Source organism: Hylobates moloch, unplaced genomic scaffold, assembly GCF_009828535.3.
Source record: "Hylobates moloch isolate HMO894 unplaced genomic scaffold, HMol_V3 SCAFFOLD_43, whole genome shotgun sequence".
Taxonomy (NCBI): Eukaryota; Metazoa; Chordata; class Mammalia; order Primates; family Hylobatidae; genus Hylobates; species Hylobates moloch.
The window spans coordinates 214,841-228,335 of NW_026652318.1; the positions used below are offsets into that span (position 1 = coordinate 214,841).

Sequence of the window (13,495 nt, forward strand, 5' to 3'; positions counted from 1 at the left end):
TCTTCCGGATTTTGAGCCGCTCTTCCGGATTTTGAGCCGCTCTTCCGGCGAGTCCCCTGGGCTTCCGAGAAATGACGAAGTGGGCGGGGTCCTCCCTCTCGACCGTTGTGAAATCAATTCGCCTCCCCCGGAATCTGCTGCCGGGTCTCGCACATGTTCCGTGGCAGAGCTGACCGCGGTCGTTCCTGGCTTGGACGCCTTGAGGCTTGGCGCGGGCGGCCGGACCTGCAGGGGTTGCGGGGGACTCAGGCCACTTGTCTGACGGGGTGTAGGCAGCAGACTACCACTGAGCTCCGGGAAACAGCAAAGGGGAAACTGATCAGCCCCCTCCAGTCACTTACCCCACAGTTAAGCCCTCCAGGAAACCCACCTCCCTGCTTGACCTCTGATGGCCCTTTCAGGGCTTGTGACGATTATGATATCGCCAGAGTCCTTCCGTGGAAATTGGAAATGCTGTAATAATACTTAAATTCACTTACCCCAAAACAAGCAGTGTGTTACGAGGTTTCTTATCCAGAAGATGAAGGGCAGAGCAAAAAGCAAATGATAATCGTGGCTTTCACGTTTAAAAACAGTTCTTAGGCGGCGCCAGGTCGGGGTCCTGTAGTCCTAGCTACATCGGAGGGTGAGGCGGGAGGATTGCTGAAGCCCGGGAGTTTGAGGCCAGCCTGGGCAACATAGTGAGACCTTGTCTCTAAAAAGAAATAAGAAATGTTCCTGAAAGTTTTCATGACAGGGTAGAGTCGAAGCTTTTCCAGCATATGACTTATCTACTGCTACCTTTCTCCCTGAACTCCGTCAGCCCAGGGAAGAATCCAGGTTGGGATTTATGTTTACAGATCCAAAACTAAGCACAAGAGATCTTAAATCCCATGACAAAACAGTGCCTGAAAGAGCTGACCACCAGATCCAGCTTTTGAGTTTGAAGCTGAGATCGTCCTGCACAGAGCAGGATTGATTGAATGAATATAAATAAATTATAGGTATAAAAACATGGTCCACAGCCACACCACCCTGAACTTGCCCTGTCTTCTCTGATCTTGGAAGCTAAGCAGGGTCTGACCTGCTTAGCTAGTCCTTGAATGCGAGACCACCTTGAAACACTGGGTGTGCTGCAGGCTTTTGAAAAAGAATATATATATGTATACGTTTGATCATTCCCTAATTTTGTAATTCTGAAAATTAGGTATACATTAGATATTTTTATATCCAAAGGCAAGACAGTAATCCAGCCAACATTTTACACTGATCCCTCTTTCCCACCTTAAGAAATAATTCAGGTGGGGTATTTTTGTGTTTTTTGTATTTTTTTGAGACAGAGTTTTGCTCTTGTCGCCCAGGCTGGAGTGCAATGGCACGATCTTGGCTCACTGCAACCTCCACCTTCTGGGTTCAAGCGAGTCTCCTGCCTCAGCCTCCTGAAGTAGCTGGGATTACAGGCATGCGGCACCACACCCCGCTAACACCACAAACGGGGTTTCACCATGTTGGTCAGGCTGGTCTCCAACTCCTGACCTCAGGTGATCCACCCACCTCGGCCTCCCAAAATGCTGGGATTACAGGCGTGAGCCACCGCGTCTGGCCAATTCAGGTGTTTTTTAAGAGATGAGGTCTCCTTATGTTGCCCAAGCTGGACTTGAACTCCTGGGATCAAGTTATCCTCTCACCTTAGTCTCCCAAGTACCTGGTACTACAGCTGTGCCCAACTACACCTGCCTTAACTGGGTTGTTTTTGAGAGTCCAGTGATAGTATATGAAAATACTATGTAAACTATAAAAGTTATATATTAAATGTAAGTCGTTACTCTCAAGACTAGGATGTAGATACCTCTGAATGTTTCCTGATTGCTGAAAATAAAAATCTTGTTCTGTGGTATTTTTAAGATGGGGCTGATAAGCAATATCCAGTTATGTGCTGTATGCATGTGCCTGCGTGTGTATGTGCATATGTGTGTGTGTGACAGTGACACTATAAAGAAACAGTTCCCTGAGGCAAAACTAGACTAGGTCTCCAGTGACTTCAATGTTACAATGTACATAGTTTAAATCGAAATTCCCTCTAAAGCACCTTGTGGTGGATCTGGAGAAAGCTTGTTCTTTTAGTACTAAGGTATCATTGTTTTCACTGTGGTAACAAATGCTATACTTGTTCCAGAGAACCAACATTACAGTAGAGCCCTTGTGTGTGGCCATGGAAAGAACACTGGACTGGGCATCAGAAAAACCACAGTTCTAATTTCACCTCTGCTACTGGATCTAAAATCCTGGTCGAGTCCTTTCACATCTCTGAACTTCCATTTCTTCACATGTAATGGTCTTTGTTCCTCTCCTGTATGCTCCTGTAGCATTCTGCCCTTTCATGTAGCATTCCACGTACTCTATTTGTTCACCACTTTGGTCTTAGTACCTAGCATAACATAGTTTAGTGAATACTCACTAGAGATTTGTTAGAGTCATTCTAACTGTACAAAATTTCATCATGGGCCATTTTTCTTTGATACTGATATTTGTTAGAGAGAATGCTATTTACTATGGAAGAATAATCCCATGGATTACTTATTAATTGCAAGGGTGTTAAGGTACTTTTACAATGGAGAAATCTGATGGATACCACCTTAACAAATGATAAAATTTAGCCAATAATTGAACAAAAAATTGGGCCTCGTGTGCCCCTAGATGCGAAGCGTGGAGTAGATACAACATTACCTATGGAGTATTCCTTGAAAAATCTTTAACCTGAATCTAATCATGAGGAAATAATCAGACACATCCAAATTTAGGAACATGCTTCAAAGTAGTTGGCCTGGAATTGTGAAAAATATCACAAGACACACACACACACACACACACACACACACACACACAAACTGCTATAGAATTTAAACAGACAGGACAACTATATGCAGGGAACTTGATGTGGTGCCAGTTTACTTTTGTTTTATAGTGTTCAAAATAGTTAATGAACGTGTTCCTGGGAGAAAACTAATTAAAATGTGTAGGGAGCTTCGGAATAGCCGATTCTCATTATTTATAAAAGTTTCCTCTTGAAATTCTATTTCTGTTGAATGTTTATTATGAAATAGAAAACATTACTAAAAGGGGTCAGCCACTTCATTGCTCAAAATAAAATTACAACTTAATCCTTAAGAGGAAAATGGAATCATTTTAAAAATGTCATTTCCAGGGACTTGCTAGGTCCTTTCTATTTTGAATTGTACAGGGCTATCTCTAGTCCCTGAAGTCACTGCTCCAGCCCCAGCTACTTCTGTAGCCCTCCTTCTCCTGTTTTCAAGTTTTGTAATTATTAGAGGCAAACAATAAAAAGAAATGAACTACTAGAAAAGCTTGAAAAACTAAATGTTCTTAATATCACAGTTTCTGATTTATAGCTCTTGATTTTCTTGTCGAGGTAAACACTGCTTTAAACCCTCCAGAGTTTCTGAGAGTCCCCTAAAATGAGGGTCTGTTCCTCAGCCCTTCACATGCCTGCCCTCGCCCACCTCTTCAGCCACATTAGTCCCTAGTATACACACATATGCACCACATTGTAGCACACCACAGTATTCCTTGTGTCAGTCTTTCCATTAAGATGAATTTAAGATTAAATAAGTAAAAGGAGTTAAGTGCTCATGTAACTGAAAATCCCAGCAGCAGAATACAGGGCATGGCTGCAGGGAAATAAACTAAGTGATTGGATTCTGTTTCTAGCTCTGGTCTCTGCTCTTTTCTCTACTGGTTCCATTCTCCAGTAGGTTCTCTTTTGTGTCAAGATGGCACTCAGTAGCTCTGTGCTTAAATCCTCCTCTCAGTAATCCCAGCAAGAACAAGCACTTCTCTCTCCTCCCCTTGCAAGTGTTCCAGCAAGAGTTCTGGACATGACAGACATTCAGAAGCAATCGCTGTGTGGGAGGGAAGGGGGATGGTAGACTCAGATTAGTTCACAAAGTAGGAAAGAAGTTAGTTCCACCCAAATCACGTTAGCTGGGAATGCAGAAGTTGCAGGTCCTCAAGGGAAAACTGAGGAAGGGAGACTGGGCACTGGGCAGGCTGAAACACAGATGTTCACTGTACTTCTCAACATACCCAGCGATCTCATACCTCCCCATCTTGGCACCTGTTTTCCCTCTGCCTAAAATGCTCTTCCACACTTATCCTTCTGACCAATGTCTATGTATGTAGTCTTTAAAACCTAGACCACATATTACCTCCTTTTTGTTACCTTCTTTGTCAAAAATTTCCTCCATCCTCTGAAACCCTTCTGTGCATTGTATCTGTTTCTATTATTACCAGACTGAGTCAAAATTCTTGTTCAAGTCATTGCAATTCTATAAGTCATATATGTTCAGTGTAATGTGTGTGTATCTACAGACTCCACATTTTAGCGTACCACAATATTCCTTGTATCAGTCTTTCCGTTAAGATGGATTTAAGATTAAATAAATAAAAAGGAGTTATGTATTCATGTAACTGAAAATCCTAGGGGTAGAATATAGGGCATGTCTGCAGGGACATAAATTAATATATTTTTATACATATATATTAATTTACATATATATTAATTTATATATATTTAATGCCATTCAAAAAGTTGCCTGTGGCCCATGGACTGGCATCTAACTCTGAACTTCTTACCTATCTTCAACGAGGTAAGTGAACAATTGAGAGTAAATGTTTAGAAACTTTTATGACATGTTGACAGAATAATTTGATGTCTGTTGAATCTAATGATAAACAATGCAGGCTTGTATTTTCAATGTCTTTAAAAATTTCAGCTGGATGAGGTCACTCAGGCCTGTAATCTCATCAATTTGGGAGGCTCAGGAGTTTGAGACTAGTCTGGGCAACACAGTGAGACCCCATCTCTACAAAATAAATTAAAAATTACCCAGGCATAGTGGTGCAAACCCTGTAGTCCCAGCTACTTGGGAGGCTAAGGTGGGAGGATCACTTGAGCCTGGGAGGTCAAGGCTGCCGTGATCCATGATCATGTCACGGCACTCCAGCCTGGGTGACAAAGCAAGACCCTGTCTCAAAAAAAGAAAAAACTGAAAATCATTTTACTAATATCTTTATTGGATTTTTACAGAAGTATCATTCCACACTAGTTTCCCAGATGTGTTTCTTCACTATAGATTGAGAAGCATTGCAATAGAGAACTTCAGAAAGTAAAACATGAAAGCCTCCATCCCACCTACCTGTATTCCCCAATTTTCACCAAAATGATCTTGTTACCTTCCCCAAAGGCAGCAGCATCATATCTAGCCTTCCAAACATACACATATTGCTTCCTTTTTTCTTTTTTTTTTTAAATTTTGAAATGAGGTCTCACAACATTGTCCAGGCTGGCCTCAAACCCGTGACCTCAAAAGATCCTTCAGCCTCAGCCTCCCAAGTAGTTGAGATTACAGGCACATACCACCATGCCTGGCCAGATATATACATATCTCTATATGATATATACATATTGTTAATGTTATACAAAAGGTATCACACTATACATGTTGTGTTGGAACTTCCTTTGGTTCACTTAATAATATATCTCAGAGATCCAACCTGTTATTTTTTTTAAGAAACTTTTAAAGAAACATTCCCAATGCCTAGAATAGAACCTGGTACTTAGTTGTCAATTAATAAGTAAGAATTTAAAGATGAATGAATGAAGACAAACTGTTCACCGCTGGCAGATCAAAAATCCCTGGCCAGAACAGGCATTAACCATTGACCAACACCACATAGGGAATCTCCATTTCCAAGCACTGGAAAATACATGAATTAATCTATAATTATTTTACGTGCTAACAATTTTTTTGTGGTAGGTGTTATCATTTTATTGGTGAGTAAACTGAGCTTAAATAATTGCCTAAATAAGCAAATTAATTTACCTCAAGTCACGTAGCTTTTGATGGTATTTTTTTTCCCAGTGGAGGAATAAATATGCATTTCTTCTCTTCACCTGCAATTTTCACTGGTTGTCCCACTCGGAATCAGAGTCAGGAAAACTGTAGGTAGAGAAGCTTTATCATTTTATATGTTCCTGTCTTACAAAGCTCCCCCTGGCTTAAGGCTGGTGGCCCACATCTGGTAACATTAAAAAACATAATTAATATGGCTTATCTGATTTTCTGGTGCTATTGAGATAAAGATATTACTGAAGTTTACCTTTACTTGAAGAATCCCTAAGGTCACTGTATATTTTCTAGGGCTGCTGTAACAAATTACAGGAAGCTTGATGGCTTAAAACAACACACATTTATTTTCTTACAGTTCTGGAGGTCAGATGTCCTAAGTCAGGTTCACTGGTCTGAAATCAAGGTGTCAGCAAAGCCAGATTCCCTTGATGGGTCTTGCTTAGTTATCATGCTGACAAGTATGATTTAGTCTTGAATTGCTGACTAAAACCAAGACTAGTTGGTTCTGACATTAAATACCATAAAGAATGAATCTGTCTAAAGACTGACTTGATTAGATTATTTGCAGTCAGCTAATATTTATTATCTACTATTTGCAAGTACTTCTTTGGACCTTAGTTTTCTTGTGTGTAAAAAAGAGAGACTGAACTGGATAATATTAACTTTAGCTCTAAAAGCAAATTTGTGAGTTTGTTGACTTTATAATTGTTTATGAAATTGCCATCGGCCATACATCTCAGTCACATATGTCCAATTTCCAGACCTACCCCCAAAACTGTCCCAGAGCCTACGTGTATACCAGACACCAAAACCCTTCACCATACTGCTTTCTGTGAGTTTCCACCCACTCCCCAGCCCCTACAATATACACAATCTCTTTGGTTATGGCAATTCCAACAGGCCTCTTGTTCTGCAGCCCGTGCCTGTATGGAGCAGAAGTTATGGACTATTTAAGTAGCCCACTGTAAGAAAACAAAGAGCAAAAGTGGAAACACGGCTGATCTGCTACAAAGTGCTGCAAAGAGAACAGGATAAATGGGGGCCCCGGACCCTCTATTAGTGAGAGAGAGCTGTATTGGTAGGACAGACACATGAGGATGGAATTAGCTCCTGAATGGAAAGGAAAAGGCAAAACCAGGTTGTCTTTGAAAGGCACTAGGAAACAAGTGGGCAAATTCAGTCCATGGGTGCTGATTATGTGCTTAACATACACACAGTGTCTACCAGGTGCTGTAGAGGATGCCAAATAAATGTAAAATGGTCTTATTTTTGTCCAGACATACACCCATGATAAGATCAGTAACAATGTATAATAGTAAGGAATCATGTCAAAATACATACAAGAGGTCATAAATGCTAGGAGAGGCTCTGAGAAAGGAGAAAATTAGTATAAGTCAGATTAGGTGGGGGAAGGCTTTCGGCAAAACGTAGAACATCCCAAGTCTCAAAAAAGTTGCTAGGATTTGATTAACAAGGAGTAGTAGTAAGAATGTTGCAGGCTTGAGAAATAGAATGAGGGAAAGTAAATGACATGTTTGTTAGTGAGCAGACAGGTCCAGTTGGTCTTGGTTCAGGCAGAAACACAGTGGGGAATAAGGTGAGGTGGTAATGTGATAAGGAAACAGAAGACAAGGTAAATTTAGATTGTGGAAAGCCTCAACTGCCAAAAGATGTTTGATTTCTATCTTTTACACTTGATCTTAGTCAAAAGGCTGAGAAGTCACAATCTCTATTTTTTATCTCCGAAGTTTTTATTCAAAAAAGTGAGGTAGGGAAATTGGTATTTCAAAAATATTGAGAGATTTCCCATGACAAATAAGGGATGGGAGAAAATAGAGACAAGGAGACCATTTGGGAGGCTACTATAATGGTCCAACCATGATGTAACAGCAGATGTGTAGCTGTGAGAATAGACAGAACAGGGAGATTCAAAAACAATTTCCTTCCTAGAAGGAAGGACCAACAGAACTTGGTGATTAACACAGAAAGAAGAAATAAGAACCAAAAATGAGTCTGAAGTTCAAGATATGTTCATGACCAGAGTCAAATAATTTTAGACCTGCAAGGGTCAGACTCCCTCACTTTAAAGATGAGAAAACTATGTTTGCCCAAAGTCTCAGGACTAATTCTCAACAGAGTCAGCAGCAGAATTTCCAGGCCAGGGCTATCAGGAGATGTACCAGGCAGCATATGCCTAGGTGTTCATTACAAATCATTTACAGAGTGACTCTATTTCTAATGAAGAGAACAACCAGTTCAGAGTGTGTGTAGTCATATGACAGAGAGGTCATGTTTTATAATAGTCATTTAACTACATGAACAGCTCATGCATAAAGTCAGGTGCTCCACTGTCTCTGCCGTCAATAGAAATTTGATTAGCAGCTTCTTAAGGTTATGCCTTCTCCATAATGGCAACAAGCATGACGACTTATCCCTTCTCTGCCTGCTTTTTACACTTGCTGGTCACCTTAACATTTGTCTTTCTGTGTATTGAGTGTAGCTCCTTCTAGCTGGGGACTTAATTTGCCTAAGTTTTGGTGGCAAGGTATTAAATTCCTGTGGTCTACTGGTGATTGCTAAAGAAATTAATGGAATGATGCCAATTGTGATTTTAAGATTAAAGAACCTAAAATGTAAATAATGAAAACCATGCTCCCCAGAGAGGCTACAGAGTCTAGTAAAATGAGAACTAATTTAAACATCAGGTGTATCATTCTTCAGTAGCCTCAGGTAGGCCACTGATAATTCCACTTGTCTCTTCAGTTGTCACTGGAAGCCTGCCTGTGTTGAAACAGTAATATGTAATAATATGTTTACTTATCATTGGATTTCCTTTTAGACATGGGTGAACTCAGGGTCTACTATTCAGACCTCTGCTGTGTGTGTACAATTACAGACTTTCTATTACATTTTTTCTTAGAGTGACAAGGAATTCAATCATTTACTTTCCAGTAGTCTCATCTTACTTACCTGGATTCATTTCTACTAATGCATTTACATTAGGTTGGTGCAAAAGTAATTGCATTTTTTGCTATTAAAATGGCAAAACCGTAATTACTATTGCACCAACATGGGCTTGGTTGCCGGGTGCAGTGGCTGACGCACTTTGGGAGGCCAAGGCAGGTGGATCATGAGGTCAGGAGTTTAAGACCAGTCTGGCCAGCATGGTGAAACTCCGTCTCTACTAAATATACAAAATTAGCCAGACATGGTGGCGTGCGCCTGTAGTCCCAGCTACTCGGGAGGCTGAGGCAGGAGAATTGCTTGGACCTGGGAGGCAGAGGTTGCAGTGAGCTGAGATTGTGCCACTGCACTCCAGCCTGGGCAACAGAGCAAGACTCCATCTCAAAAAAAAAAAAAAAAAAAAGCAGGGGGCTTGGCCAGGTGCAGTGTCTCACAACCTGTAATCCCAGCACTTTGAGACGTGGAAGCAGCAGGATCATTTGACCCCAGGAGTTCAAGACCAGCCTGGGCAATGTAGTGAAATTCTGTCTGCACAAAAAATAAATTTTTAAAAATTAGCTGGGCTTGGTGGTGTGTGCCTGTAGTCCCAGCTATTGGGGAGGCTGAGGTGGGAGAGTCACTTGAGCCTGGGAGGTCAAAGCTGTAGTGAGCTTTGATCATGTCACTGCACTCTAGCCTGGGCAACAGAGTGAGGTCCTGTCTCAGTAAATAAATAAATAAAATACAAACAAAAAAACATGAGCTTCACTCTTCCTAACTTTGAATCCTTTATAATTGTGACTAGGTCTTACCCTTTCCACTTTTGTTTTCTTTTTCTTTCCTTTTCTTTTTTTTTTAAAAAAGGGGGGATGGTCTCACTTTGTTGCCCAGACTGGGCTCAAACTTCTGGGCTCAAGTGATCATCCCACCCTGTCCTCCTAAAGTGCTGGGATTACAGGTGTGAGCCACTGCACCCAGTGGTCTTTCCCACATCTGCATTTTAATGTCGATGTTTTGTAAGTAGGTACATTTGGAAAAGCAACCTTCCTCAAAGTAACAGAAACAAGGTAACACAGATGAGCCCTGTGGCTCGCTCCTGTAATCCCAACACTTTAGGAGGCCTAGGTGGACGGATCTCTTGAGCCCAGAAGTTCCAGAGCAAGTAGGGCTGCATAGTGAGACCCCTGTCTCTACCAAACAATACAAAAATTAGTGGTGGTGCACATCTGTAGTGCCAGCTACTTGGGAGGCTGAGGTGGGAGGATCACCTGAGCCCAGAGAGGTCGAGGCAACAGTGAGCTGTGATCATGCCACTGCATTCCAGCCTGAGTGACAGAGTGAAACTCTGTCTCAAAAAAGGTGCGTGTGTTGGGGGTGGGGGCGGGGCGGCGGGGGGAGGAAGAGAGAAAGAAAAGAATTTCCAAAGTATGATTTTTCTGGAATTTGACCCTGAAAGAATAGGACAGAGTTATCATTTTTTAAAATTATTTTTTCCTTCCATCCACAGATATAGACTCATTTTTAAAACCTCCATCCTTACAAAACCTTGTGGAGTAGAGCCACTAGCCCCAATGCCCTCCATCCTCTGGATTATCCATGATTTTTTTTTTTGTCACCTCAAATTACAGTGTGTCATAGATTTTTAAAAAATGAAACTAAAGTTTAAAATAACATGATGGTTTGATGAGTTAATGCTAAGTAAATACCTATATAAAATATTGACCCACTCCCTCCACCTTTGTTGAAGCTGGGAGGGAGGAACAGTAAAAACAATCGTGTGTTTTCAATAAAATAAAAGATTCTGTCAGAAATGAGTGGGAAATGGGCACAAAATTATGGAACTGCCCTGGATGGCTCTGCTCTCCTGGAAATGACTGCCAGATACAGGAAGTAGAGAGCAGAGGTCCACTGGGAACAGATCTCAGAAGCAGAGAGGAGCACTACTAGAGAGCAAGGGACCCTCCTCCTATACTCATCCCCCAGACTTCTCCCTCCTATGCTTGTGAACCTTTACTGGATTAACCATGAGCGTAGTGGGCAAAAATATAAAGTATATCAAGACATCACCAAGCCAGCTTATTGCAGAGGCATGGTGGAAGACTCTAAAGAGGAGAAAATCTTCCATTAAGATATGTCTTAAAAATAAGATAAATTGGTCGGCAAAGCCTGGTTTCTGTCCTCTCACCCTCCTCCCTGGACATCATGAGCTTCACCATTCACTCCGCCTTCTCCACCAACTACCGGTCCCTGGGCTCTGTCCAGGTGCCCAGCTATGACTCCTGGCTGGTGAGCAGCATGGCCAGCGTCTGTGCAGCCGCCAGGGGCGCTGGTTGCCAGATCTCCGTGTCCCACTTCACCAGCTTCTTGGGCAGCATGGGGTCTGGAGGCCTGACCACGGGGATGGCCAGGGGTCTGGCAGGAATGGGAGGCATCCAGACCGAGGAGACCATGCAAAACCTGACGACCACCTGGTCTCCTACCTGGACAGAGTGAGGAGCCTGGAGACAGAGAACCAGAGGCTGGAGAGCAAAATCCAGGAGAACCTGGAGAAGAAGGGACCCCAGGTCAGAGACTGGAGCCATTACTTCAAGACCATTGAGGACCTGAGGGCTCAGATCTTCACAAATACTGTGGACAATGCGTTCTGCAGATTGACAATGCCCATCTTGCTGCTGATGACTTTAGAATCAAGTATGAGACAGAGCTGGCCATGCGCCAGTGTGTGAAGAACAACATCCATGGGAATGAAATCCATGACACTAATGTCACTCGGCTGCAGCTGGAGACAGATTGAGGCTCTCAAGGAGGAGCTGCTCTTCATGAAGAACCACGAAGAGGAAGTAAAAGGCCTACAAGCCCGGACTGCCAGCTCTGGGTTGACCGTGGAGGTAGATGTCCCCAAATCTCAGGACCTCACCAAGATAATGGCAGACATCCAGGCCCAATATGACAAGCTGGCTTGGAAGAACCAATAGGAGCTGGACAAGTACTGGTGTTAACAGATTGAGGAGAGCAACACAGGGGTCACCACGCAGTCCGTCAAGGTTGGAGCTATGACACTCATGGAGCTGAGACATACAGTCCAGTCCTTGGAGATCAACCTGGACTTCATGAGAAATCTGAAGGCCAGCTTGGAGAACAGCCTGAGGGAGGTGGAGGCCCGTTATGCCCTGCAGATGGAGCAGCTCAATGGGATCGTGCTGCACCTGGAGTCAGAGCTGGCACAGGCCCGGGCAGAGGGACAGTGCCAGGCCCAGGAGTACGAGGGCCTGCTGAACATCGCGGTCAAGCTAGAGGCTGAGATCGCCACCTACCACCGCCTGCTGGAAGACGGCAAGGACCTCAATCTTGGTGATGCCCTGGACAGCAGCAACTCCATGTAAACCATCCAAAAGACCACCATCCGCCGCTGGATAGTGGATGGCAAAGTGGTATCTGAGACCAAAGACACCAAAGTTCTGAGATATTAAGCCAGCAAAAGCAGGGTACCCTTTGGGGAGCAGGAGGCCAATAAAAAGTTCAGAGGTCAAAAAAAGTTAAATTATATTACTCTCAAGTCATTACAAATATAGGTGATGATTTCATTGAAGTCCAGTGTTTTAATGAAGTACATAATCAATTAGGGTTTTTACTTTTTATTTGGAAAGAAGATATGGAAGTTGTAAAAATAGACTTCTCCTATATATTCCTCCAACTTTCCCCAATGATAATATCTCACACAACCATAGATTATCAAAACCAGAAAACTGACCAGGCACAGTGGTGTGCCACTTATAGTCCCAGCTACTCAGGTGGCTGAGGTGGGAAGATCCCTTGAGTTCAGGAGTTCAAGGCCAGCCTGGGCAACATAGTGAGACCCTGGCTCTAAAAACAAAAATGGAAGAAAACGAGAAAACTGGTGTCATCAATTGTGTTTAAGGAAACCGAGGCTCCTTTAAAAGTTTGTTATAAAATCATAGATATCTCATAAATATTGAGGTGGAAAGATTCCCTGGAAGCAGCCTAATCAGAAAGTGAAGATAGTGACATCCAGATAGGTTAATACTTCTGCCAGCACCATAATTATACTCTCTTGGCTGTACATTCCAATCACTGGAAGACAGGCAAAACTGAACCACTGGCTGGGCCCACCTTAAATCAATGACTTCAACCTCTGCAGGCAAGGCTCAAGTATCAGTACGTTTTAAAACAACTTTGCCCGCTGAAGGTTCACTTAATCAACTGATAAGGCTGGGTGCGGTGGCTCATACCTGTAATCCCAGCACTTTGGATGCCTGTAATCCCAGCATTTTGGGAGGCCGAGGCGGGCAGATCACCTGGGGTCAGGAGTTCAAGACCAGCCTAGCCAAAATGGCAAAACCCCATCTCTACAAAAATACAAAAATTAGCTGGGCATGGTGGTGTGTGCCTGTAATCCCAGCTACTGGGGAGTCTGAGGTGGGAGAATCGCTTGAATCCCGGAGGCAGAGGTTGCAGTGAGCCGAGATCGTGCCACTGCAGTCCAGCCTGGGCGACAGAGTGAGACTCCATCTAAAAAACAAAACAAAAAAATCAACTAAATAACAGGCGATTAACAGGAGAAAAGGCATACATAACACCGGGGTAAAAGCAGGAGAATGATTACCCAGTAGCTTAATGGAGTA

General features: G+C 42.8%; 1 protein-coding gene across 1 annotated transcript; it reads left to right on the top strand.

Moving 5' to 3' along the window:
* Positions 1-11,054: 11,054 nt before the first annotated feature.
* Positions 11,055-12,235, top strand: LOC131382535 (keratin, type I cytoskeletal 18-like). The gene is given in 2 exon segments (XM_058434740.1): positions 11,055-11,341; positions 11,632-12,235. Coding segments are annotated over 2 exon segments (891 nt in total).
* The last annotated feature ends 1,260 nt before the right edge of the window (positions 12,236-13,495 follow it).